Here is a 26,717-nt window from a genome sequence, read left to right as displayed (position 1 = left end):
GTGCGAGAGGCCTGTATGGCTTCACATAAACTACAGTTATATGCAGCATTCACTCTTCCATTACTAGCTCATCTCTTTTATCTAGAAAACACAGCTAGTGTCTTTGTTTTGCTTGTCACGTCATGCACGGATACAAGGCTGCATAAGCACACAGCAGTGCCTCAGCAAAGAGAGGAAAGACTCTTTTAGAAGAGGACAGAACCGCATTAATCAGATCAGTCGGACACTTTTGCATTTACGTGAGCATTTATGTAATTATGACTCATGTGCGTGTTGGTTAGTAACAATTTCTTTTTTGTAGTTTTTGTAATTTCTTCAGCTGGGGTCAAATACACTCACTGGTTTTGTCTGTCAGTCTCTTCTAGACTGAGCTAATCACATCTTGAAAGCACCTTTGTACCAGTGAGGAAACAAGAATGGACTTCAGCATCAAGGTCAACAAAAGCTGTGGCTTTTTTTTTGTAGACTTGCTGAGAAAGACAAAAAAGCTGCAACTTATGCACTTTGTAACATCAAGGTATAGTTTTTTGTTAAAGGGCCAAAGATGTGGTTTACTAGCTCCTGGAGCTTACTAGGTTTCTAGGCCAGGTTATCACGTAAAACTGTGTATCTCAACGACTGTGGCGAGGGCTTTGTGATCATGGGAAGAAACAATAGAAAAAGAATACGAGAAAATTAGGAGCTTTGATTCAGTTCACTTTTTTTGTTTGTTTCTTTGTTATCCTGGTGGCTGCAAAAGTTTTAGCAGTCCTGTGAAACTTTTAAGCGATGGTAGCGACAACGAGCAGTATCAGAAACCTCTAGAAACCTCTTATGAGTCCATTTATCAACCAGAATGTGGGACATGAGTCGAGACCAGGGGTGTCAAACTCACTTGTAGTTCATGTGTCACATACAGGCTGATTTTATCTCAAGCGCACTGCAGCTTGAGGTCAGTTAAGAAAAATCTCAAAAAAGTCTCAACAATTCGTCTGTTTCTCCACATTCAGTTGCTGTAATCAAATTAACCTCACACCTCTGCTTAACTGTCTTACTTCGGTGGGGTATGGCCGGTCATGGGTAATGTCTAAAGTTTGAGACCTCAAATTAATACTCTGACACCTTCTTTATTATTAATGACTTGCAACACCATGCTTTTTGATGCAAAATACAGAGAAGTACAGAAGAAGTTTTCAGTTTTCACACTTTTCACCCACCTTTGCAAAGCTAAATGTCTCAAAAATATGGTTTTAGGAACCAAAGGCAGGACGCTGAGGCAAGAAATAACAAACAAAAAAAAAAAACGCTTCTTAATTAAGCCAGCAAAAAAAGATAAAAACTTAAAGCCCAAACAAGGAGTCTCAACATGATCCTAAATGAAGATCATGAAAATAACTAGAGGGGTATACTACAAAGGCGGCTCAATAAAGCCAGGCTTTCCTACTCCAGTCAGAGATAATGGGCATCACAACAGCAATTATCAGGTTTCTCTGTCAAGTCGGGCTTTCTGTTTCAGTCTCTCTGTCTGCTCGCATGAACGGGGGCGTTTCACACGTCATATGAGTCTTCTTTCACACAAAATGATCCTTATGAATGCCGCCTACTTCAGTCACAGATGTTATCAGGTAATGATAATAAAATGGCATTTAAAAAAATCTATAAAAAAATAATACAACACAGTTACAAACAAGACAAAAGGTTAATGCTGCCAGAAATCACAGAGTGATAAAATAAGCAATTGAGTTTGAGTTATTTGAATGCCGATCGTGCTCTCAGTGCTGCTGTTTGTTTCTAATGTGACGGCTGAACAGGTATTCATCGCGCGCGTGTGTTGTTTTTACATGACCAGCTCGCCTAGTCATGTAAAAAGATGGGCACTTTTGTCACACAGACAAGCTCAACATAGATTGCTAACCCATTAATCTTGCTTCACAGTAAACCCCTCTGAAGAGGACGATCTGACTACGGATACGCAGGGGATTAATTGGAGACTTTTAAAGGATTAGGCATATTTGAACAAAATCAAAGGTTCAAAAAAAGATCAAAAGAGACGTACGGGGAAAACCAGCAATCACAGCAAAACAGGAAAAACTCAAATGTGAGATAATTACCACAGAGACAAGACGACTAACATTAAACGTTAGTTAGGGGAGATGCTATGTTAGATGTTAGGGAAACACTGTCGTAGTCATGACCATGTCATTTGAGGTGAGCACTAGCATTTAAGTACACGCTGAGCCTGACATTGACAGTGAGTCTGTGCAGATATACTAAAGCTGAGTTTGTGACCGGGCTACAGCTTTATCGGACGCCACTCATGTCTCTTGCTGCTCGAGCGGAGCACGTTCCAGCGCTAAAAGTCAAAGATATTTCAGCTTTTAGCTCACCAGCACTGCACATTAAATAGGTTGTCAGTTGTTTCATAGCAACAGCAGTGGCCTAGACGAGTGCTCACCTCAAGCAGCTATTGAAGCTAGACAAATAAAAGGTGCAGAGGGTTATTTATAGCTGCACGTCATTCACTATATTACTATTAAAGGTGAACGCCATTCCAATTCTTCTGTTTAATAATTTCACTTGTACTCTTTAACATTTCACAGGCACCTCTTATGCTGAAGTGTGGACTCCTGACCAATAGCGATCTGCTATTACATAACACAGATTGCAGATCACTAATTGGCAACTATAGGTATTGTGTAATTCCCAAAACACTTTGTTCCCAGGCACTGTTTGTCTTGATAAGGAATTTCACGGCATATTTAAAGCTGATAGCGCTCACCCAACCGTGTGTCAGACTTCATCTTGTGCAACGAAGTCCAATAAAAATCATAACAAGGTATCAAATTCCAGATGAGCTGCAGTTTCGTCAGAGATGTCAACACGGAGACTTTGAAGGAGGAACTTTACTGTGTTATCAAATAGAAGATTACTGGCAGCAGTTACACGCTAACAATTTTGTCAGCTCGAAAAGTCGTGCTTTTTGGAAAATTAAAACTTTCAGTCGTGCTGTGAGTGCAAGTGAGTTTGTATGTTAGGGCCCACCATTCATCCTAAAATAACTGGTTTTAATGGGCCTCTGACATCAATGTTCAGAGGTAGCAAGGAGGGTTAGTTTTAAAGCAATCTCTATTAAAAGGGGTTTATGATATTTTGTATTTAAACTCGTAAACTCGATCGCTGATAGATCACAGAGTCTGCCCGGGAAGAGGTGACTGCTGAAAGCATCTGGTGTAACGTTTGGTTCCAGTGAAGCTCTGTAAACACAAATCTCAGCAGCTCATGTCTGGAGACAGCAGACTTCTTGGACCAAATTAATATCACAGCAGCTTTCTGTATCTAATTAAAAGAAGCGGCAGGACAAAAACAAATGCAGCGTCTGCACGCTCACTAATTAATACACTGTTGAAAATCTTTGCATTGCTTCAAAAATGGCAAAGGACTGAAAAAAAAAACCCCTAATTTTTATGAATAGTTGGGTTGGATTTATTTTTTTCTTAACAATCTGAACAGTCTGGAGCTCTCCTAATGAAATATTTATTTGAATATGTGCATTTGAAATGGCCTTTTCTGGTCACGCCTGGTGTCTTGGGCAGACAGTGACCTCGCTGCTTATGGCACAAATGACCTCGCACGGCATCATGACTGCGAGCCAGAGATGAGAATTAACAGTCTGTCAGTCGAAGAGAGACGGCAATCCCCTGAAGCCAATTGACAGTTTGCTGAGATTTAATGAAATGGGTGGCACACCACACGTCCCTCGGCTTAGGCTGAAAACCTCCAATGGAGTGACAGTGCCTCAATTTTATTTACAAATTGAAAATCTAAAAATATAAGAGGGGAAAATAATGAGAGCGGTGTTAAGAAAGCACCCTCCTTTATCAGAGTTCATCCGCTAAATTTTTCTCCAGATAGCAGAGTTGCTTTATTTGTGTCTGTTTACCCCAAGAAGGGAAATTGGATTTTAATTACTCGAGTGCTGCAAATATTTTTAAAATTAGGAACTGTTGCAACAGTTTGGAGATGTGCATAATTAGAACAGTGAGGACGGAAATCACACAGTGTCTCACATTCCTGATGATTTTAGAAGCAGACTGGTATATGTGCAGTTATAACCAATGGAACCAATGACTGCAATGCAAATGGAAAAACAAGAAAAAAAAAACAGTATTTATTTATTGACTTGATACCATTTTAGTCCTTTAAATACACTCGGTGCATAGTTTGACATTTTTTTGGGACATACACTTCCTTCCCTCTCTCATGTCTATACTAAATATAAATGTGAAGCCAGTTGGCTCAGCTTTGTGAAGGCAGTCTTTGTGAACGGCCTGTGGCTGCGTGTAGGTCTGTGAAGATCCGGATTTATTCTCTTGTTTATTTCTCATGGGTGATCACATAACAAGAGTTTTTGTTACAGCACACGAGAGTAAATGACCAGATGTTGTTGTTGTTGGAGTTGGTGGTTATTACTGCCTTAGGCCAGCCTCCTGATTGGCTTTAAAACTAACCTTGGACCCCCACTGGGCCAACATGAAGTCACTGTTCCAGTCTTTACTTCAGTGTTCTCCTCATCCAGCTGCCCCCTCATCTTTTCTCTCTCCTCCTCTTCTTCTCTCTCCCCCCTGCTCTCAGAGCTCGTATCCCACCTCTCCTCCTCACTGCTCAATCTCATCAGCTCCACCTCGACTCCCTCTTCTCTCTCTTCCCCTGTGTTTATCTCCCTCTGCACACATCCCTCCTTGTTCTCTAGCTCTTTCTTTCGGCTTTGTTCCTGCTCTTCAGCCTCCAAACTCGGCTGTTGTTCTGGCTCCACTTCTGCCTTTGTCTCTGCCGTCTTTTGTTTTCTCCTCGCACTTCCCACTTCTGTCTGCGCCTCGAGCAAAGCTCTCAGCTGCTGCTCTCTGCGTTTCCATTCCTCCTCCAGCCTTTGGTACATGTGAAAGGAGAAGTGCCACCCCCCGTTCTCCTCCAGCATATCCTCCACTTTGCTCAGCAGCTCTCTCACTTGCTGCTGCTCTCCTTCTCGTCTCCTATCCAGCTCGCCTCCGGTGCTCACCCCTCGTGCTTCTTTGTCAGTTTTCTTCAGCCAAGTCCATTCCTGTCTCCTTCCACTTCTGTTCACCTCCTGCTTTAGTCCCCCCTGCGTGCAATTAACAGCTGCCTTGTTATCCAGCACATGGTATCGATAGTGACATTTCTCCATCAGCCACTTCAGAGCAGGGCCACCTGTTTGGATGTGCTCCTGTACGCTGCAGCCTTTTTCTTTTAGCAAGTCTCCAAAAGTGAACAACACCATCGTGTGTCTCCAGACAGCAGAGGTGAGGATTTCCATCCTTCTCTCTACTGCTTTCCTCTCAGACTCGGTAAAGTCCATAAGAGGAATCACTAACAGAACCACATGAGGTCCCTCAGTTCCACACAGCGATAATGCTCTCAGGAGTTCAATCTTCTCCTCTTTGGGAACAAAGTCCTCAGATGTTCCCCAGCCCTGCGCATCCACCACGGTCAAATGGCGTCCAGCAGTGACAGCACCAGCTGCTGCACTGGCCCCTCCTCCTCTCGTGTCAAAAACCCGCCCTCGACCCAACAGGGTGTTACCCGTGGAGCTCTTCCCTGTCCTCCTGGGACCAAGCAGCAAAGCTTTGAGTGCACGTGATGCTGTTGGAAAGAAAAGGGCAAGAAAACTTTGAATCCAAAGGCCTGAGTTCAGTGTGCTTGTTATAGATTTGTCAATTACTAAAGTCAAGAAAGGTAGAGTCAGTGAGTGGCAGGAGTGACTCATACTCGCCCACTTGTAATCATATTTACACCTCATGAATCATATCCATTTCACTGTCTTGGAGAGATTGGAAACAACACTCAGGCTTTTCTGCATCTTTCTTCCCTTCAGTGTTTTGCACACTGGAGGTTTGTTACTAACAGATGCCTGCTGTTATCTTTAACAACAAAACAATATCTGAAAAACTAAAGCCCGCTCAGTCAAAACGTCTTAGATTTGCCTGCAGAAATGTTTATTATTACTATTATTTTTTTTTAACTTTTGTGAAATCTCATCACAAATACACCTTCTAGGATTGCAATTACTTACTTGCATGCATAGGTGTGTTCCACCAGCTCTCCATTGCGGGTGATTTCCAGATGTAGCTAGTATAAGTTTCCTCCATAACAACTTTGGTACCACAGCGGGGATTCCTGATCCAGCTTCCCAGGATAAACAGCGTGTAACATGAAGAGTGTTGAGCAGTGCAGTCTGGCAGAGCGGATACTCCATCCACTTATGAAGTTTGACAAAGGCACCTCCCAGTTTTTATTGCTTTCTTGATATTCCCGAGAATCATTAAACCATCAAATCGTTTATGATTCCCGTCAGTTTGTTTTTAACAATTTTTTCGTTTTTTAACTTTTTGTTTTCGCTGTTCGGTGGATTTTGAAATTTGTTTATTTACTACCCCAAGATTTAAATATACAATAATGTACAAGCAGCGTTGTTGCATTACAGCATAATGGAGATGGTAAGCTTGCATCAATTAAATGTGAATGGCTTCCTGTATGTAGGGATACTGCAGTAGAAGCTGCGGCACAATAACAGCATGCGCTATCGAATGTAGGTTTACATGTTTTATGTGCATAACTTTCTAAAAACTGTCAGTCTGCCCCAGGGCAGCTGTGGCTACAACTGTAGCTTGCCTCCACCAGTGTATGAATGTGAGAGTGAATGAATTGTGGAATTGTAAAGCGCTTTGAGGCCCCCGAAAAGCGCTATATAAATGCAATCCATTATTATTATTAAAACGTTTTAATACTTAAGTTGACACATTTTTTCTATAAAGGCTAAAACGAATCCTTCGTATTACTGCTATTTTTGTTTTTGTCTTAATAAAATATTAATATATGAAGTGGTAAACATCCTCATCACCTGAATTAAAAAAGTTCATTTCATTGACAGATTGCTCATCGACTTACTCACCCTGCTTTACTTCCGTTTTTTGGGTTTTTTTTGTCTTACAAGTTTTATGATTTTACAGTTTGTTTTGATCATAAACCTCTCTGTCTCTGCTGCGTAATGTCCGGGCTCACGTGCCGTGCGTCTCTAACCTTAATCTGAGCACGTGCACCTCACAGATAACGGTGTACTCGGACTGTGAACATGTGCCTGCAATTTTGCGTCAGCCTGTGTTGTTTTTGTGCGTGAGCAGCAGCACTATTGATTGTTACAGTTTTCCATTATCTAAAGCTAAAGTCAGCACAGCTAAACTTAACATAATATCAGAATGACCAGTAATAGTATATTATAAGGCTCTGAAACCTGAGATGTGCTGCATTTCTCCTTTAAAATGGTCTTGCTCACAGTTTAGTGCCAAGTCCATTGTGCTGGATGAGCATGGACTTGCTGAGTTCAGCAGCATTTTGTGTTCTAGGTGCAAATAGAGGCGCAACATTAAAGATAATCAAGTGAAGATATTTTAACTTTTCTTGTAAATTTGCTGATTTCTAAATTAGAACCACAGAGCTGGATTACAATCCCAGGTTAGATTCCACGGTTTAGTCTCCATCCCTTCTGTCTCTCTTATCTCTCTGTTTTTACACCTGATCCCCTTTTTTGTTTTGCACCTGATGCTTCTGTGTCTCTGTGTGTGTGTGTGTGTGTGTGTGTGTTTGTGTCTGTGTGTGTGTGTGTGCTGGGGAAATCCATGCTCTGACCTGAGAGGTTAAGCCAGTGAAGGATCAGCTGGGTTTTTAGCTCAGTCTGTTTCTATTAGGTCGGTGGCAAAGGAGCGCCTGCTGAATGTGTGCACGTGTAAGAACTCATGTTTGTTTACAGGAAGTGTCAATGCCTGTGTGTTTGTGTGTGGGATGATCCTTGAGTTGCCTTGAGGCTACAGGAACAGCAGCAGCCTTTTCCGCACGTATGCTGTCCCCCAAACTTCCCTCGCTTCTTCTTCTTCTTTTTTTTAATTTGTTTTGAACTTTGATCTGCTTCTTCTTCTACTGCTTTGTTTTTCTCCCTCTGTCTTCCTTCTTTTCGTCTGGCACGCACACAAACACACAGCGACCTTCCTAATTGTGTATATAATTAGGTTACCCTCTCTAATGAGGCTGCCCATCTTTGAGATTCTGAAATAGTGTTTACACAGCACATTACATCTGTTAATGTGCTAAAGCCAGGCACTCTCTGTCTAGGTTTGTTTAATTATTCAGTTGTTTTAAAAGCATTTATCCATAAGAAAGAGATTATGGACTCTGCTATAATCCATTGATTGGTTTGTTACAGGGAACGCCAGCTTTCTATTATCACAGCCACAGTGAGCAGTAGGAGGAATACACTGATATAGCAGATGTTGGTGTCTGAACCATAGAAACATTCCCAGTAGCACCAGCCAATCATTTATACAGTTATTCAGTATTTCTGTGAATTTGTTATTTTTCTTGCATCTTTGTTATTTTCTAATCTAAAAAGAGATTTATTTTTATATCCACGTTTACATTAATATCCTTATTAATTAGTTAATAATATGCCACAGATACTCCTCGTCATCTGTTCTCTCCGGCTGTTCCTCTATCCATCTACTCTTTTAAGCTGGAGCCTATACAAGCTGTTATAGGACACCCTGCGCAGGTTACAACTGTAGCACACTCAGATTAGATATGTGTGTAAGTGATCCAGTGTCATCGTGTTACTCAATAAGTTGTTGTGAACTGCGCCATTTTACACCATTAACACATGTTTTTGGCCACTGGGCTATTGCAAGTACAACTTTAACTGCATTTTATGAAAAGCATGGCTAATTAGCTAAATGCTAACGAGGTTAATGGGAACAGTAAGACTAAATTGAAGCAGTAAGAGTTAAATTCAAGCAAAAAAGTAGCTAAAAGATGCTAAAATGCTGTGTAGACTGGTTATTCTGGCTTGAAGTAATAATGTCCTTGACATATATTACACAGGTTAAATGCACAGTTTGAAAAATCCCGAGTCTTCAGTCTCTTTACACACAAGGTCTGGGTCTCTTAATTTAAGAGTTTCTTAGTAAATTATGCCAAAATTGAGATTTGTATGACTAAAGCCGCCTTCCTGCAGTTCAAGGAGATCTGAGGGTCAGACAGGCCCACTGTGCTCTGTCCCTACCTATTTATCACTCTCACTCCGTCGAGTCCACCCTTCCCTCTTATCTCACGACCTCTTCACATCTTTCTCTGCTTCATCTACTTTGCTCTTTTTACCTCTTCTTCACCCCTTCCCTTGCTCCCTTTATTCCTGTCTGCCGCTCTCTTGCATCTTCTGTTCTTCCCTCTCTCTTATCTCTCTGCCTGCCTTCCCAGAGGAGACAGTAAACAGTGGATTTACAGTAATGGTAAAAAGAGAGCAGGGCTTAAAAAAGAAACCCCACTGTGGCTTGTATTACCACCAGCTCTGCTGTACCGGCCAGCTCTGCCCACAGTGCCCATCTTTCTGCGTGACACTAATGTGGCCAGTAAGACGTGAGTCATACCACAGACGATTTAAAGTTACCCAAACATTTCAAGAAGGAGTTTGCTCTAGGAGGACTTGAAACACAAAGGATTTTCTCATCTCATCTCTCCTAAGTCTGTGTGGGACGGGCTTAGAACAACTTTGTTTGTAGCCATTAGTCCTCCCACCCCGTGGCTGCATCCCCCCACCCCCCATTTTTTTTTAGTATGAAAGCATTTTCTAACAAATCCTCCATGGATTGTTGCAACATTGCAGCATTAGTTCTGCACAGTGGCGTCTTCATTGTGTCCTAAAGTGTGATAGCAGATACAGGATGCCACCGGAGGTACATTACTAACTTCTCTCCATGTCTGTGAAGGATGTTTGGCAAAGTTCAGTTTCTAGTGTTTGCAGAGGAGTCGGAGAATAAAAAAACACCTCCCGCTAATCCTCGTCTTTGCTGTTTTTGTTTTTGTTCTGAGGTTTGAATCTGGTTATTTTATACAAATTCTCTTTGTTGTGTCATAACGAATAATTTAAACCCACTTTCTCATTACTGGCTAGGCTCAGATTTGTCAATTTAAATATTTATAAGCTGTTTTTACTGCACTGCTCGCCTCCCAGAAGATCTAAGCAGGCTTTATATTTAATATTCTGCACTGATTTGTTCTACATACAATGTGAAAGTCACACTCTTGGGGGGAGCATATAGTAAAAGCAATGCACTGAGACTCAGACCGGGCGGGAAGCTGCGCAGCAGGGCTGTTAAAACAAGGGAAGTATCTGATAGACCGGATTTTAAATGGGATAAAGATTCAGCGACTTGAGAATCAATTTTTTCCTTCTGTCTCGAAACAGCCTCACACTTAAAGCTTCCGTGTCGTGATAATCTGCTGACTTTCTGGTTTGATGTAGGCAGAAACTTGGCCCACTATTAGAAAGATTTAAAATATGTGAAAAGTAGTTTAACCCCTTGGCATATCAAGCCTTATGTTTAGGCTTGAGGACAAGAAACAGCACGGGAAAGACTCCAGTCCGGCCCACTGGACGACTCTGGAAAACTCTGGACTTAAAAATCTATTTTAATAATTTTTATGGGTGCTTTTTTTCCTTGGCTGATAAAGACTTCTCCCATGGCCATTCCTTATACATCAAAGTACTTAAGTAAAAAATAAAAATTAAATGTCAAAATGACTATTAAATGACCATAGGCTATAGAAACTTTTTTCTTTTGGGCCACAATCCTGTTTTATAATTACAGCAAAGTGTAGGAAATGAGCTGCCAGGATGGTTTTGATAATTTTTTTACATTTTCTTCTCACATTTTAAGCACAAAGAACCACACTTTTAATCATTGAAGAAAAACTAACATATACTGTTGAAATTGCACTTCTTTTGTTATATTAAGACTTCTGTAGTTTCACTGGTGCAGCCCACAGCTGATCAATATGGGCTTTATGTGGTCCACGATGTAATTTGAGTTTGTCATGCATTTACATTAACTGTAAAACGTGATCCTCACGTTGTCGTGTCTGCGTGTGCACGAGAAGTACTGCTGCAAAAACACCGCAGAGATGGTTCAGAGTTGTTTGGTATCTATGGAAAGATTCTGCAAATACTTTTACGACCTTGCCCATGAGCTCGAGTGAAGGTTGAGTATACAGATGGGCTTGATCTGGTGCATACGTAATCGGGCCGTGAAATGTGGTCACGTAGCGATCACGTGAACACTCATGGGCCAAAGATCAATATGTTGACAGGCTTTTGAAGTTTTTAGTTTTCACGGATGTAAATATGTTTTTCTGCCAGAACCTCAAAGAATCTCATCTGCACGTTATATGCACTGTGAATGTAAGCAACCTTACACAGCCTTTTCTACAAGGGGAAAATAGAAGCGTAAATTAGCAAGGACGCTATTTAAATCAGAAAGTCAAAAGTTATGGTAATTATCTTCTGTATTAAAATGTACTTAAGATCAGTACCCACCCCTGCCATGTACTTGAGTGGACTTATTTGCCCTTGAGCAAGCTCAAAGCCTGTGCACGTGGACGTGCGTGTGCATTCTGTATTTGTTTCCTTCACACCGTTCGAGTGTTTCTGATCTTTTGTGATTTGGGGGATGTGTGTCTGTTTGCCACTTTGATTTCCTGCATTTGTGTTTCCCTCGGTAATGTGTGCTCTTTGCATCCGTTTTTCTACCTGTCAACATTTTTGCGAGACAGTTTGTGCGTTTCCTGTGGTTTTGTTTTTGTATTTCATGTTAACAGGAAAACAGTCTGCGGCTATGTGATAGTTTGGTTTTAGATTAGGAGAGAAAAAAAACCCAGCAGGTGTGACATATACCAAGGGGTCACATTATGTTGTTACTCTGTGTATATGTACACAAACTTAGGAGCAAGCTTTGGGATTTTGCATCAGCCCACATTCTAGCTCTGCCACCATGTGAAAACCTTGCAACTGCAAGTTTATTCATTTTCATATTGTATTGGCTTTAATTAAAGGATTAAAGGATTACATGCTCCTCTAAATTCTTCAACCTCTTGGGCTTAGAAAGCACTTCCTAAACAAACTGGATAATGATTAAAAACTGCACTGTCATCAGGCACAATGCAGACCTGTTTTTTTTCTGTCTCTTGTTGACATTTTGAGATAATGCTGCTCTCACCCAACAGCAATAAATTCTTATATGCCAGGAAAGATCAAACACGGTGACCTTAGAGGGTATGAAGAGGGAAGAGGATAAAATGTAGAGTGTGAAAGTGGAAGCAGAGAAGAAAGCAAGCAGAGGGGCTTCTCCTTTGCGGATAGAAGAGCGTCGCCGGAGAAAAGAGCGGAGAGGTGTTTTGTTACAGATGAGATGAAGCCGTGGCAAATGGAGGGAGGAAGACTTGAGGGAGAGACAAAGGAAAGGATCATGTTTTAGTTAGACGTTTCCTCTCTGTGTAATGCGTGCATCTGTCTTCTCCACCCACTTTGGTTTATGCAGTTTGTGGTTTTACACAACTTAGTTAACTGCTAAATAATGCTGGGAAAATAGCATGCAAGTATAAATGTGGTCACCAAAAGGAGGAAATTTGGTTTCTTCAGTGACCACAACCCTACATTAGTGCTCCTTAACACTCCTGAGATGCAACCTCCCAGAAATCTAAGTATATATATATATGTTGTGTCGATTAGCACCTAGTTAAGCCTCTGTGCAATAAAAAGTAATAGGGTTTAAAGTGTAAAGCTTGCTTATCTTGCTAATGCAATAGCCAGTGTTCACAGCTCTGACAGTACATGCATGAACTCAAGAAGTCTTCTGTGTTTCCTGCGTTTCAGTAAATGAAGCTTCTTCTCAGTTTCACTCATGATAGCAGAGCAGTGCAGTTACTGCATCGCGCAAGTATAAATGCAGCCAGCGCTCATACCATCAGTGGTTTCTTATATCACTTCAGTTTAAACGTACGCACTGGTGTTAAACCTGCTGAGGAGCCAGAGCTACTCCTGTAGCTGCTTCTGAGTCCAAGCTGTTTCAGCACTCTCTAATTCCTCTTTATCAACATTCAAATCACATGAAGTGATGTCACCGCACTGCTATTGGAAACAGCACTCAACTGAGCGACTGTGTCGTCTTTGAGCCATGGTAGTAATAAGTGTTTAAACTGAAGGCAAATGGACGTCTTCATGAAGGTGTTTCACCTCTCATCCAAGAGTATTGTTCAGTTCAGTTCAGGTTGAACACTGATTGGTTGAAAAGTGACGGAAAGGGAACACCACCAAGTTCACCATGAACAGGAAAAGTGTGAAGTAACATTTTTAAAAATATATCATGAGAAGCACAGATGGTGGCTGCAGTGGATCATTTTCACTATTTTTAACACTCGGGGGTCCACCACAGCTCTTTGTATGTTATCACTTTACTCTTCTCTGCATCTGGAAAAATGACCAACAACAACAGAAGCAGGAAGCCCACAGACCAGTTGTTTGTAACAGCGGTGTTAATTTTGACAGAAAACTGATTCAGTGTGAGTCACAGTCTAAAATGTGATTTAGTTTTAGTCATAATTTAGAGAGCCAAATTCTTTTAGTTTAAATCGACTACATATCAGAAGATTATAGTAGACCGTATCTAAAGTTGATTCAGTGGACTAAAATATAAAGTGTAGAGATTTGCAGTGTGCACACAGATTTATTTTCCTGTTTATCAAATGCAAATTGTGTCCACATGTCGACCCTTCTGTTCCTCCCAACAAGTGTTGACATTTCGTCGCATTTTCATGAGAAGCAGGCAGCTAGTTGTGCCCAGCCTCCTACCCCGTTTCTCAGCGGCAGATCAAATCAAGCACATCCAACCTTACTGCAAAAAGAGAGCACTTCTGATTGGATGACTTTAAAACTCAAGACTTGTCCCACTTTTCTGCATAGCTTTGACATTATCTCTCCGAAACAACTTCCATCTAATTTTTATTCCTCGACAAAAGTATCTGTACACATTATCATAGTTCGTGCTCGTGCATTAGTTTTTATTCAGTCGTTGTTTTTGTCAGCAAAGAAAAAGCGGCCGTTGATGAAAACCTTGACGTACTTAACACCGTGACAGTAAAAAAAAGCTACAACTCTGCAGAACCATATTTCCCCTCATGATTCGATAAGGGTCGCATGAGCCGAGGTGTGAATCGAGTCGAGGACTTTACGGTCAGAGGAGCCAAAGTGTGGTCGCACCTCGGCTGGAACTCCCAGTTAGACTTGAGAAATTGATGAAGGTTCTCAGATGAGTGCCTGGAATTCAAATAGATAAGACCTTTGTGGCCCTTGTGTGCTGCTTTACCACGACCCATGAGAACAGAAAGGGGACTGAGATGACTCAGTACGTGGTGAAATAATGTAACACAAAAGCTGCATCCTGTTGGTTTCCTTACTGAAAAGCATAGTGGTTTATGTGGGTCTGTGTGAAGACAGCATCTTGTTATTGCAGTGTTAGGCTAACAAAAGCTTTAAGACAAACAAGCATGATGCAGACATATCTGCCATATCATCCAAGCAGATATTTGTTGGTTTTACGTGCACAATAACATTTAAAACATATCCACTAATCAGTATTAACTAGCTAAACTTGCTTGCTGGATTCCAGTCAGAGGGAAATATAAGCAAACTTTTCCACCCAGATGTTAAATGTAATGTTGGAAGTTTTTTCATTTTCTGTCAGCACTTGTAGGCGTTACAAAGCTGTGTAGGTAGTCGATGATGCCATTTCCTTCAGAGCGGGCTCTCAAATGTGAGACAGCTAAAACTGTGAGAAACGCCCAAACGGAGTGTTAAAGCTTTGTTACCAGAAATATATTCAAAAGGTTTCACCAAAAAACAAAAAAAATAGACAGCAGCTGCAGGTCACCGTGGTGTTTTTTTTTTTTCCTGAGACACAATACTGAAAAGTATTTCCTCCTGCCTCAGACCCTTTTTCCCGAGCTTTTCAGCATTCGTCTGTCTGTCAGAATTTATTCAGCATCTGCTCGTCCCCTCAGGTCAGTTTTTACATCCATCATAAAAGTAATGCTGCTGTTGCCATTTTCACCCTCTCTCCTATTATCATTTTCTACAGACAATAAATTTTGCTCTCCGTCGCTGTGCGCCGCATCTCATTACAGGCGCCATGTCCCACTGTGTGCCCCTATTACTGCTTGTTCCCATCGCATCAGACCCAGGGTCTCCATTCATATCCATATAAAATGTCTAATCAGGGAACAAGTTCCAGACTGGCTGGGGTCGCGTCACACGTCGCATCAATCTGATATCGTCTAGTTACTTTCATCAGTAAACCATCTCGCTGAAGTTTGACTTCTTTGTAGAAAATAGATGAGATTGTGGAGGAAGTAAAAGCAGCTGAAAGGTTGCGGGTTTGATTCCCAGCGCACACAGTCCGTGTTATAGACTCGATTTAGAAAGCAGATCGCTGAAGGAAATCACTTTTCCGATGTAATTGGACTTCAGGTGATATATTGGCAATATTTAGCGATGATATTCACTCCTGCAGCGGTTCAAAGCGTGATTCTTCTTGTGTAATGACACAGAGGGAAATTACCTACTACTCACTGTCCGCACTGAATCTCCTTATGAGCTTCTCTAAACACTCGAGGAGAAGCTTATAGGATAAAACACGATGGAAAATGTGTCATTAAGAATGAAATCTTGTCATTACTACACTAAGCTTTCCCACTGAAGTTATTAAGCCAAACTAATTACTTCTGTAATGCAATACAAGGCTATTATACACATCTGGAGGGCGTCTAATGATTTATGTGGCTTTTTTCCCCCTAGCTTATAGTAAATAGCAGCCGCACAACCACCTAGAGCAAGCATAATAATATGAGCAGGCACTTGTGTTATATCTCCTATTGAGCCCACACCTTTGATTTATTGGCCTATAAATACCTCACACACTGTAAAAGATTATATAAGAGTGTCAAATATCAGTGTGATATGAATGCTAATGATACGTGTACATTTACCTACTGGAGTGCTTAAAAAATAAATAAACTGTTACTGCTTTCAAGTTGTTTCTGTCTAAAAGCCTCCTCAGGCACCAGTGTAGCTCACCTGATTCACCTGTGTGCTGCAAGGCTGTTGGAAAATCCCAATTGGACCCTGGGCCATTTGTTTGCTCTCTTACCTTTCCCACCTATTCTGAAACTGTCCTGTCATTAATAAAGACCAAACATAGAAAAATAATAAAATAAAAAGACTTTCTAGGATGTTTTGTAGCTGTAAGGCATTTTAATGCACCATGGTTATCATTCACCTGATTCACTGTCAATCTTTAGGCTTTATTGCAAAGGAATTAAAAATCCATCATGCGTAACGGCTACGTGTAAGGTCGAAGCAGTGCAGTGTTGGATCCTTCAGTTTATTGAAGTAAAAAGGACTCCTCCTCGAGGTGCTTTGATTTCCGCTTGTTATTTAACTAACAGCAGCTAATTAAGTCTCCGTTGTAGCAGAAAAAAATTACAACCAGTGAATATTTACTTCTTTGTCTGATTATTTTAAGTCTTCAGGAAAGAGGAAAGGTACAACTGACAGGGGCTCCCTCCGTGAGCAAGCAACAGTGCTGTTGGTTGGCGTTGTAACTGAAACGGCAATAAACAAGCCTACAAGCATGTACAAATTAATTGGACGTGGTGTAAAATTGCTGCCTTTGATAAGTGAAGGCGCAGATCCCACACACACAAACACACAGAGACACACACCGTTAACTGACTGGCATTCAAAACATGTTGTAGCCACAGTAACTGTCTCTTTGACATTTTCAGATCCAGTCTTTCGCGCCTTAAGATGACTCGAATACCCAAATAGGTTTTTGCTGGCAGAACAAATGCTGGTCGCAGATCGAGCCAGCTTCGATTTCAGTTGAAGGAACGCAGAAGAATATAAGGCGTTCATATCACGTACGTTTATGGGATTAATCTTATCCGGGACAAAGTGGAGTCTCCATAAAGATGACGACAGGAGGTTGTATATATACGTGACTGCGTTACGTAACGCTCACATATCCAAGATGCTTTATCTGTATCCATCCACTAATTCGCCGTAATGCATAAATACACTAGCCGCCTGTTTTCTTAGCAACAAAACCGCACGTGTCACAGAGGATTTGTCAGATACACACTTCTGAACTCATTAGACAGTGTGAGCATCGCAGGGATTTTAAAGCCCACACCGATTTCATTAGTTTCATTGGATAATATTTTAAGCCATATTTATATAAAGTCTCACAAGGTTTTCGAAACTTTTTCGTTCTTTTCCCCCAGCAGCTTCACTCTTTGTTAGTTTTTGTCTTTAAAACACTGTTTTGTTGACTTTTCCTTTACTTAAGTGCTTATTCCAAATACAGTAAAGAATCCCAGTGAGTAAATACTTTGAGAAGATTTGTCTCATTATTCTATTCCTGCATCTGAGACTGGGGGGATAACTAATTAAAAAGCAAGTCACAGTAAAGTCTTTCTGTCTCTCTGGTCATCAGCCAGTGAGGTAGTAAAGCCAGCTTAGCATCCCTGATAGCTCTATATTTAGGTAGCTTACTGAGAACCTTCTGTGTTTGTTTGTGAGCTTTCAAACTGTGAATACATTAAAATTAAACCCAAACAGTAATCTGAGCCGCTACAAGCTGTAGTTAAAAACAAACAAAACGTTGAAATGATGAATTAAGAAAAAGGGGAAATAATCAATTAAACATCAGTGCATGTAAATCGTACATGTCACTCAAAACCGTTGTGTGCAGCTCATCGTATCAGATGCCGATGCCGCCGCAGAACAGCGCCCATCTACAGCGTCTTCCGTTACTGTAAGGCGAGCAGCTCTCATAATGCAGAGTGGTCGAGACAGAGGGGAAAGTAGAAATCAGCGCCGCCGTCGTCATTGTGACTGCGCATAAGTAACACGCTGTTTCTGAGAGCGAGTGTGGATGGGCATTAATGTGACAGTTACACAGCAAGGTGTGGAAGACGGCCTGTCTGCTGTCCTGTTGGCTTAACCTTGAACATATTCATTCACGCACACACACAGCTACAGAGGACGTGATGGTAGAGGGCATCCAGAGTTTACAAGGGAGGTCAGCGTGTGTGTTTTTTGTCTTCAGGAAGAACAGCAGGGGGAGAGGCAGACTAGCAGTGCTTTAATGTCTCTCCAGAATTTTTTTTTGCATTGTGGGTATTAATTAAGCCTTTTTCTCTTTGGTGGAGGAGATGTTTCCAGTTTTGTGGATTATAACAAAAGAAAACGTAAGGCCAAGTTAAACGAAGCCGTGTGGTGAGGTGAAGCATGGGGCGAAGTAAGAACCCAATAAATGTTGGATCCTGATCACTTTAAAAGTGCGAATTAAGGCATTTGGTGCGAGTCTTAAAGTGCCCTTCTAATTTTTCCATTTCCATTCCTCTGACTCATGGTCCTGCCTTTCCTTCCAGTTGGTGCACTGATGATTAGCTGTCACTGTGTGGGGGTGCATTACTACTTTGGAAGGTGGATGCATTAACAGCACAATGCAATAAGCCGTGTTTTATGTGACTAATGTTTTTTCAGGTGGAGGAGTTTTAGGATGTCTGTCTGACTGCAAAGTTAATTCCCCCTCCTACTCATGCCACACTCTGCTCTACTGTATGATTAGGCCAATCAGATATGGTCATCAGCACTAACTGACACTGATGATACTGTTAGCTCCGTGTGGAGGAGGGTGTGAGGTTAAGTTGTTAACATTCGGTCTAGAAAGTTCATATTTAGCACTTAGCTAACCAGCAGTGTGCTTTTTTAAAATTGCTTATTTTATATTTGATTGCATAAACCACGAGTGTCAAACTTTCCTCCAAGTTGCATTCGATTTTTTTTTTCAATTTAATTTTAGTCATGTCCTGCTTCTGAGATGCTGCTTGCAGTTGCAGAGCTTTCGTGATGTCGAGATGTCAGACTTCGTTAAGTGAAGTCACATTTGTCTCTAATAATTCCCATAAAAGCTGTTGGTTCATTTCCTGTTCCAGCTCATGACATAGCGATCCTTTTAAATAAGAGGAGATATTCACTGATGGGGACATTTCAGTAAACTGGTGAAGTTGACCCAGTTTCTAATTTTAGTTGTGACATTTCTGACTAATATTTTGTTGTTACCTGACTGCCAGCTAACCTGGGTATGATTGTGGTATATTTGAATCCTTTTGAATCTTTTACCAATTGTTAATGGCTTAAGTATCAACATTTAGAAGTTACCAGCCTGTAATTATTGTTTGTCTGCAAGGCAGAACCCACAACTTGACAGTCTAATTACAGCGTATCTCACCTGAAAATGAGATGATATGACACACTGATATAACAACTGCATCCTACCTGCACCTCACACAACTTACATTTTATTCTCCACAAGGTCATTGGTTAATATTCTGGAAGCTGCTAAAAGCTCACAACACTGTGTGTTAGTCTCTAGGGGCAAATACATTTAATATATCATATTTCTTTTTTAATTCTTGACTTATTTTATAACAATAATGAACCACTACATTAAATATAACTAGCCATTATTGACATTCACACATAAGTTATTTTATCAGTTACCTGGTTAATATTTTCGTCTGTAATTGAAAAGAAGTTTTTAAAAATCTGTTGATAGGCTGAGTTCATGAAACTACAGTACTGTGCAAAAGACTGGACCCTGTCTCCAGAAATGTATAACACATGAAATAATAGGTGGCTGTTAAGAAACCATTCTTAAGGAAGGGAAACAGGGAGAAAAGGCCGAATCCAAATGTGAAATATCTGGTTATCAAATCGTCATCAGTTTGCATGGAGGAGGTCAGAAGAGAGGTGCAGCAGTAAAGGTCCGCTGCCATCTGTAAAACACGGTGGACGCTCTATTATGGTTTATGGTTGCATTTCAGCCAGTGGTGTTGGGATTTTCCCAAAATTGATGGAATGGATTGTCCTCCCTCTAGAGCCCAGACTGAGTCTAATCATCTTGAGAGAAAACAGAATAAAAGGCAGCCAACATCCAAAGAAAAGCTTTAAATGTCCTTCAAGAAGCCTGGAAAAATATTCCTGAGGACTGCTTAAAAGAAGGCTCAGACTGAATAAAGGTGGCCGTACTAAATATTGACTTTCAAACTCATTCAAATTGTACAACTTGTCTCATGTGCTGTATTTCCACGTATGTTTGCCCGTGCTTCAATAAGTCACTGCACTTGTTTCCTGTTTTTCCCTGCGACATATAAAGAATTATGAGGTGGCTAAAGACTTGCACAGTACTGTGGATTTCTTTAAATCAGATGAAATCACAGAACCTAGAGATATTGTGTTTGCTCTATGCTTACAAAAAGTAATAAAATCAAGCAAAAACAGAATTTAGAGAACGTAGAACTAGAGAATCTGTTTGTTTGTTTTTTAATTTTTAAGAAATTTCTCATCATTATGTAGTTCCAATATTTTTAGGTCGAAAAGTGATCAAGTTTATTACACATATAAAATATAATTCATATGTCTTAGACAACAGACAACAGCAGCACAGTTCAGACAGTCTCCTCTCGTCCTCTGCTGTGTTTGTGTCGAACTGCTCAGACCGCCGCCTCCAGTATCCGTTTCCTCCTTAACTAAAGCTGAAGGTCAGAGAAAAGGTTGACCAGGAACCTTGACTGTAGGCGAGATGTAACAGTGTCACACCGATGTGGACTAGTTTGAACTTTGTGCAAGATATGAGTGTATTTATAACCCAGCAGCCTGCTTCAAATGTGCTCTTAATGAGCAGGAGAGCAAGTCGAGAAGCATGTGTCTCTGTTTCAGTGGGTTTATAGTGGACGCGTTTAAGGTGTCATTGATGGCGCCTGCGTGTGGAAAGTGTAAATATTTAAAGGTGTGCATGGTCACCCTCTATGACCCATTTCTCATTTTTCTAATCTATTCATGTTTAACAAACATAAAGAGGTGTTACGCCTGAAAAATGGCTGTTATATTAACGGGGACATCAAGCAGATGGTCATAAGGGCATTTTTTAAGTGCAGGTCATGTTTTCAATTATTTGTGTCAAATATGTTGACTTTCCTCTAATTTTAAACAAAACCTCTCCGTTTTCCCCTCTCCTCAGCTGAGCCTCTTCCTCTGATGGACCTGTGTCGGCGTGCAGCCAGAGTGGCGTTGGGTCGGGACCGGCTTCAAGAGATCGAGCGCCTTCCTCTGCCCCAGTCCTTAAAAAATTACCTCCAGTACCAGTGACTGACATCGATAGAGCCAGCTGGGAATACAAGGAAGTCCGAAGATGGGTGATTGATGCAAGCATGTCCACAGTGGGAGCGCCACAGCTCTTGCAGATTTCTAAAAGGATGGATATAAAGATGGTGTCTGAACTGACGGGGGTCAAACAAAGAATAGGACAGCACCAGCTTCTTTTGGATTTTGAGCTGCTTTTTTTCATTCGCGCAGAACTTGAAATAAATTCTTAATGATGGCGTCCCATCAGCGTCTCACTCATCCAGAATAAAAGCCCATCCTCAGATGGCACAGCGTGGTTAAGCAGTCAAAAAGACGGTGGTAAGACGACTACCGCCACCTAGTGACGGGAATAAAAACAGCACAGAGAAAGCACACTAAACCCATCCACGGAGGCCTTTCTGACGTGCAGTCAGCGACCATTATCATTGCTGTTGGATCCCATAGCGAGTGTTCGTGATCTCCACTGGCACAGGCTGTAGAGTCCAGATGTCCAAAAGGATTTTAGCACTAATGTTTTTATCAGATTGACATCGGGCCGCGACCAAAAGCTCACACTGCATACAGAGCACATCAAAGTGTGGCTAATGGGCTCTATGCACAGTTTGAAAGTTAGTATGCCAAAAGATATGTCCTGGCTTCAGGGAGACATTAGTTAAAAGATAAGCCCTTTTCAGACATGTAGCATTTCTGGCCCTTTTAAATGAAGACTTATAAAGATATTCGTAACAACTATACACGCACATAATGTTCGTCACGTTATGAAGCAAAAGTGCTCTCTTGCACCGATAGTAAAAATTAACTTAAGGCGGGGGGAGTCACCAGTTCTCACTCAGTTTTAAGATGTTTTAAACATATGACAGATTTGAATCTACTGTTTGTTTTTTGAGATTCCAGTAGAGCTATATGGAAACCGTTTTACATACAGGATGTTTATGATCCTGTATGTGTGGAAATCAATGAATTAGTCGACTGATTTAACCAAACGGATATTTAGGCTGAGATTTCTGCAGATTTTTGTTTATGGTGCAGAATTTTCAAAAAGCTATAAAAAAGTAAAGTGATTCATCCTTTGCTGTGTGCAAAGTCTCTGCAACCAAAGCTTGCTCTAATGTGATTGATCAGTAGAACTCCAACAACATGTGGACTACTAACTGAAACCGGAGTGCTCCCACTAATCAAAAGCTTGTCCCTTGATTTTGCATATTTCACATACAGAATCTGGTAGTGTCATAGTGATCACCCTGAACAAAAGCTGAGAAATTAAGGGCGATAATTATTTAATGTATAAACAACTTTAATAAGTTAGATCTAGCTCATTAACTGTACTTCACTGCCCTACAAACTACAGATTGTTTGAATATGGAGCTCCCAAAACTTCTGGAGCAATGAGGCTTTCAGTTGTAGCAGATGTAGCTGACGATCACCAACAATAATCAGCAGCCTGTCATCAGATTTTTAGTTTAGTGGAACTGCTCTGCGTGTCTGAAAGGGGCTAATCATGCTTGTTGTGTAAAGTATTGGAATTTTTTTTATTTTCTTTTTGATTGTTTGTTTTGTTTTTTACGGCACTGCGAACCATTCCTCACCAGACACTAGATCATGTATTACGATGTCATCTCACAACCAAAGTATATCACAGGAAGCTGCAGAGTGAACGAATGTATCTGCGAGCTGCAGGTCGCGGGCCGGACACGCTGTTGGCACGAAGACGCCACCTGCCGCTGTTTGTAGCACCCTGCTGTAGCTCACCGCGGGCGGACGGTATCCGTCGCGCTCGCCGCACAACTGTCTTAATGACCACGAACGACAAACTGACAGGGGCGGATCTAAGCCGACTCGATCCGCGACTCGAGGCTGTAGCAGCGCGGGCGATGTGCTGCTGGCTCATAATAGGATGCAGATGACCAATGCACAACCACACACGTGCTCACTGAAGACCAATCACGTTTTCTTTCCAATTAAAGACTTATGTCACTTTTTTTGGTTTGATTTTTATTTTTTACTCTTGGGTTTATAGCCTTCATTAATATTATTATTAATATTATTATTGTTATTGTGAGTGTGGGGGTCTGACTGATGACGGTAGGAAGACGATGTTTATTTATAACAGGCTAGTTCTGTTTGTTTCATTAAACTGATCATTGATGGTTACATTCAGGTAAATTAAATGCAAAGATGCTGACGATGAAGGGAGGTAGAAATTAAAAATTGTTTGTTCGATGCTGCTTTTATTATTATTAATATTATTTTATTATTATTAATATTATTATTATTTGTGATGGCGGTGGTCTTACCTCCTGTTTCTGTAGGTTAGGATGGGGGAGGAAAGGACCTGTTCACGTACGTAGTCGAATGTATGGACAGACGGTGCAGTTGAGATGTCAACAGACATGAAATGTGAATAAAAGCCAAGTGAATTTCAAAATAAATCTCTGTGTTTCTCTTCTTTACTTCTTCATCGCGTAAACTAGGCCCGAATACAGCAGACTGCAGGAGCGTTTACAGTGCTAAAGTCAGCCTAAACACATCTTACAAGAAAAAAGGTGAATAAATAAGGTGCGAGTCCGTTGGGTCGACAGTTTCAGCATCTTTAATTGCATCTCCGGGAGCATTTTATCTCCCAAGCAAGGCTTTGGTAGGGAAAATTGGGCTGTTAAGTATTTAGCTGCAAGTTCTTGTCAAGTGTGCAGTTTCCACTTGAGGACGTAAACGGCTAATGCTGTACTCATCAGCTCCTGCAGCTGTAAATACAGCTCACGCTCAGCCGGAGAGAGATACCGATGCCCTAAAACGTCCGGAGCGCAAACACAAACATTACCGAGGCTCACTGTGGTTTTAGGCGTCATATTTCCGCTGCACAATCTGAAATCAGACTCCCACTGAAACATCATTAGGTCCAGCTCACCATATCTCAGCACACAGGGGACTGTTTTGGAGATCAATAGCAGACAGACCGTGTAATGATGCTCCTGCGTCATCATCCTGCCATAGATGGATCCAACACTTAGTTTAACAGGACATTGTGTATCCTTAAACACACACTCACAGACTTTTTATGTCTAACAGAAGGCAGACCATCAGCAGTTTTATCTGCCTAATGAGTCACATGAGCATAAATCTTGCTCAAACTCCACAGCAGATCTGATAATCTTGTTTTTAATATGAGACAGTAAATTCAAATAAACATCTCTGTGTGTATCTTACATTCAGAGACAACAATGCTTTAATTTAAAAAATATATACATTTAAATTGGTAGATGGTTAACATTGTTATTCACTGCATCCTTGTAGTTATCAATAATTTTAATAACTAAAGTAAATCCCACAACCTCACTTAGACTGGCCTGGAGAGACCTCCTTCATGGAAGTAGAAAACATGTGAACTGTTATTACAACAACAGGCACTTCTCCATGATGGATTATAGACAACAAGCCTTCCTTCTACTTTTAGATATTTCACTTCAATCTGCCCCCAAAGAATATCTTGCATTTCTCAAATAACACAAAAGTCATTCGAGATCAATTCACACAACAATTTCAAACTTGTGTAGTTTGGAAAATGACCTCATATAAACATCTCCAGTTCCACGTCTCTTGTCTCGCCAAGTGTCCGAGCAAAAAGTAAAGCAGCTTAGTGAAATGTATGGTGTGCCAAAAATCTGGAGCGCACAGCAGAGGCAGGCACAAGTATCATGTCTTTGGTAGTAAAATCCTTTTAGCTTATACTAAAATAAAATATCTGACCTTAGAGGAATACAGTGCCTGCTGTATCCAGTCTGTTCAAAACATTTAACCCTCATGCTCACTAAAGCAGAGAATTGGCAACAAAGCTGCTGTTATTTTCTATTCTGGGACTTGGGCAGGAAGCAGAGGTGTGAAAAGGGTCCGCGACACAACGCGCCTTTCCTTTTTTCCTCCCCCAGTTAGATAGTTTGGCCTCGGAGTGGCGATAAAGACCAGAGGGTGGAGATAAAATGTTTAAAGTGGAGAGCTATCTGAATAAACAGCAGCGACATTCTTCAATATTTTTGCTTTCCTGTCATCAGTTTTTAGATAAAAAAAAAAAAGGGGGGGGGGGGGGGGGCTCGCTGAACAAATGTGCTGAGAGAAACAAACATTATGTGTTGCCAATGTAGCTGAGCGAGCCAGAGCACTCATCACATAAAACTGTTATGACTGTGACCATCTGGGGCTGCATGCGCTGTTTTGGCTGTGGCGCTACAGTGTTTTTCAGTGTGCTCATACCAGCCCTGAAAAAAATCAACACAGAGAGACAAAGAGAAGAGGAAACTCCCACTTTGCCTTAAAGCAAGGAGAATGTCACTTTGTAGCCGGAAGAATAATAATTACGTGCATTCGCACTGCAGCCTCTCATCTACCCCAGCAGATCAGCACACACGCAGCGGTCCATTAGTGAAGTAAAAAAACAAAACAAGGGGACAGGTTGAAACGCGAAGGAAAAGAACAGGGATGAGAAACAGGACCATTTGCCTGATAACAGGCTTGATGGTGTTGCTATGGTGTGTGACACACATACGAGGGGCTGTGTGCATGTGCGTGCAAGTCTGTAAGTGCGTTGTACTGTGCAAGAATAAAAAAGTCATCGGAAAATTAGTAGGCAAAGCACAGAAACACACACATGCTATATGTCCTCAGTTTTCCTAGCCAACGCTGGAACAGTCCAACAGGATGAAACTGTGTTAATCCTGTGTTTAAATATCCTAACCCATTCCAGAGGGTGTGTTTGATGTGTGTCAGAGCGTGACAGTTTTTGTCCACTTGGTTTCATCCCTCAGTGTTAAAGTTGTGTATCTTGATCATGAGTATATCATAGCATAGCCTAAGTTTAGCATATCCTAAGGAAGCTAAACATGGTGTTGTCTTTGGATAATTAAGGGGAACATCCATCCATCCATCGCTTATTCAATTCCACTCTGGCCAGGTTGCCAGGGAAAAACCACATTAAATTAATTTACAGTGAAAAATCCAATCAAGAGATCTACAGACTATGAAAAACAACAACGCATATTTGCAGTAAAAGAGCTGAACAAAGTCAATAGCTATTAATTGCATTCTGGCCCCTCTGAGGTCCATTACAGCGTTATTGAACATGCGGTGCTCTTCAGTTAAGAAGGCACATTAAGCTACTAATTAGTCAATTGCATTTCTTCATCCTCAGGGATCCAGCGTGTACAGAAGTGAACAGTCAGCAATACTGTGAACACCAAGCCAGAACAAAGCTGCAACTCTTTATATGCACAAAATCTTAGTGTTTAATAGATCCGCTTTAATGAGTGCCGGTCTATGAAAAGCTCTGTAGGATCACCACTGACTGACCACACGCTGAGGCTGGTGAACACTTCTTGCAAACTTCAAATTAAGAGTCATTTTAGGATGCTTATGAGACATCAAAGCGCCAATGACGAAAGTTAAATATGGTTTAGTTTAGGCTCACACATGCCAACACACATGTGTTGGCATGTGTGAGCCTAGCACAAAAAGTAAGGAAAGTTGTATTTGGGTGATTATTTCTTTGTTGTAGCAATGCTTCTTTGCAATAAATCATATTCTGTTC

At 41.1% G+C, this 26,717-nt stretch overlaps 2 protein-coding genes across 6 annotated transcripts in view; one reads left to right on the top strand and one right to left on the bottom strand.

Annotated features, from left to right (window-relative positions):
* The window catches only part of spsb4a (splA/ryanodine receptor domain and SOCS box containing 4a), an 87,488-nt gene extending 63,942 nt beyond the window's left edge, over positions 1 to 23,546 (top strand). For all 5 annotated transcript variants that reach the window (XM_087832256.1, XM_087832257.1, XM_087832258.1 and 2 more), the window contains one exon: positions 21,018 to 23,546. In XM_087832256.1, the coding sequence (XP_087688382.1) occupies positions 21,018 to 21,145 (128 nt within the window). In that variant the 3' untranslated portion in view covers positions 21,146 to 23,546. The remainder of the gene's footprint in view (positions 1 to 21,017) is intronic.
* On the bottom strand, positions 4,454 to 6,101 carry LOC102791673 (GTPase IMAP family member 6). The gene is made up of 3 exons (XM_006787005.2): positions 6,068 to 6,101; positions 5,135 to 5,637; positions 4,454 to 5,017 (listed from the first exon to the last, which is right to left on the bottom strand). Exons 1-3 carry the CDS (start codon positions 6,099 to 6,101, stop codon positions 4,454 to 4,456), a joined length of 1,101 nt encoding a protein of 366 aa, XP_006787068.1.
* Positions 23,547 to 26,717: the final 3,171 nt, after the last annotated feature.

This window comes from Neolamprologus brichardi, chromosome 18 (genome assembly GCF_056152115.1).
Source record: "Neolamprologus brichardi isolate AB-2024 chromosome 18, ASM5615211v1, whole genome shotgun sequence".
Lineage (NCBI taxonomy): Eukaryota > Metazoa > Chordata > Actinopteri > Cichliformes > Cichlidae > Neolamprologus > Neolamprologus brichardi.
Note: the sequence above shows the minus strand (reverse complement) of the source record. Positions and strands in the feature narration are given on the sequence as shown.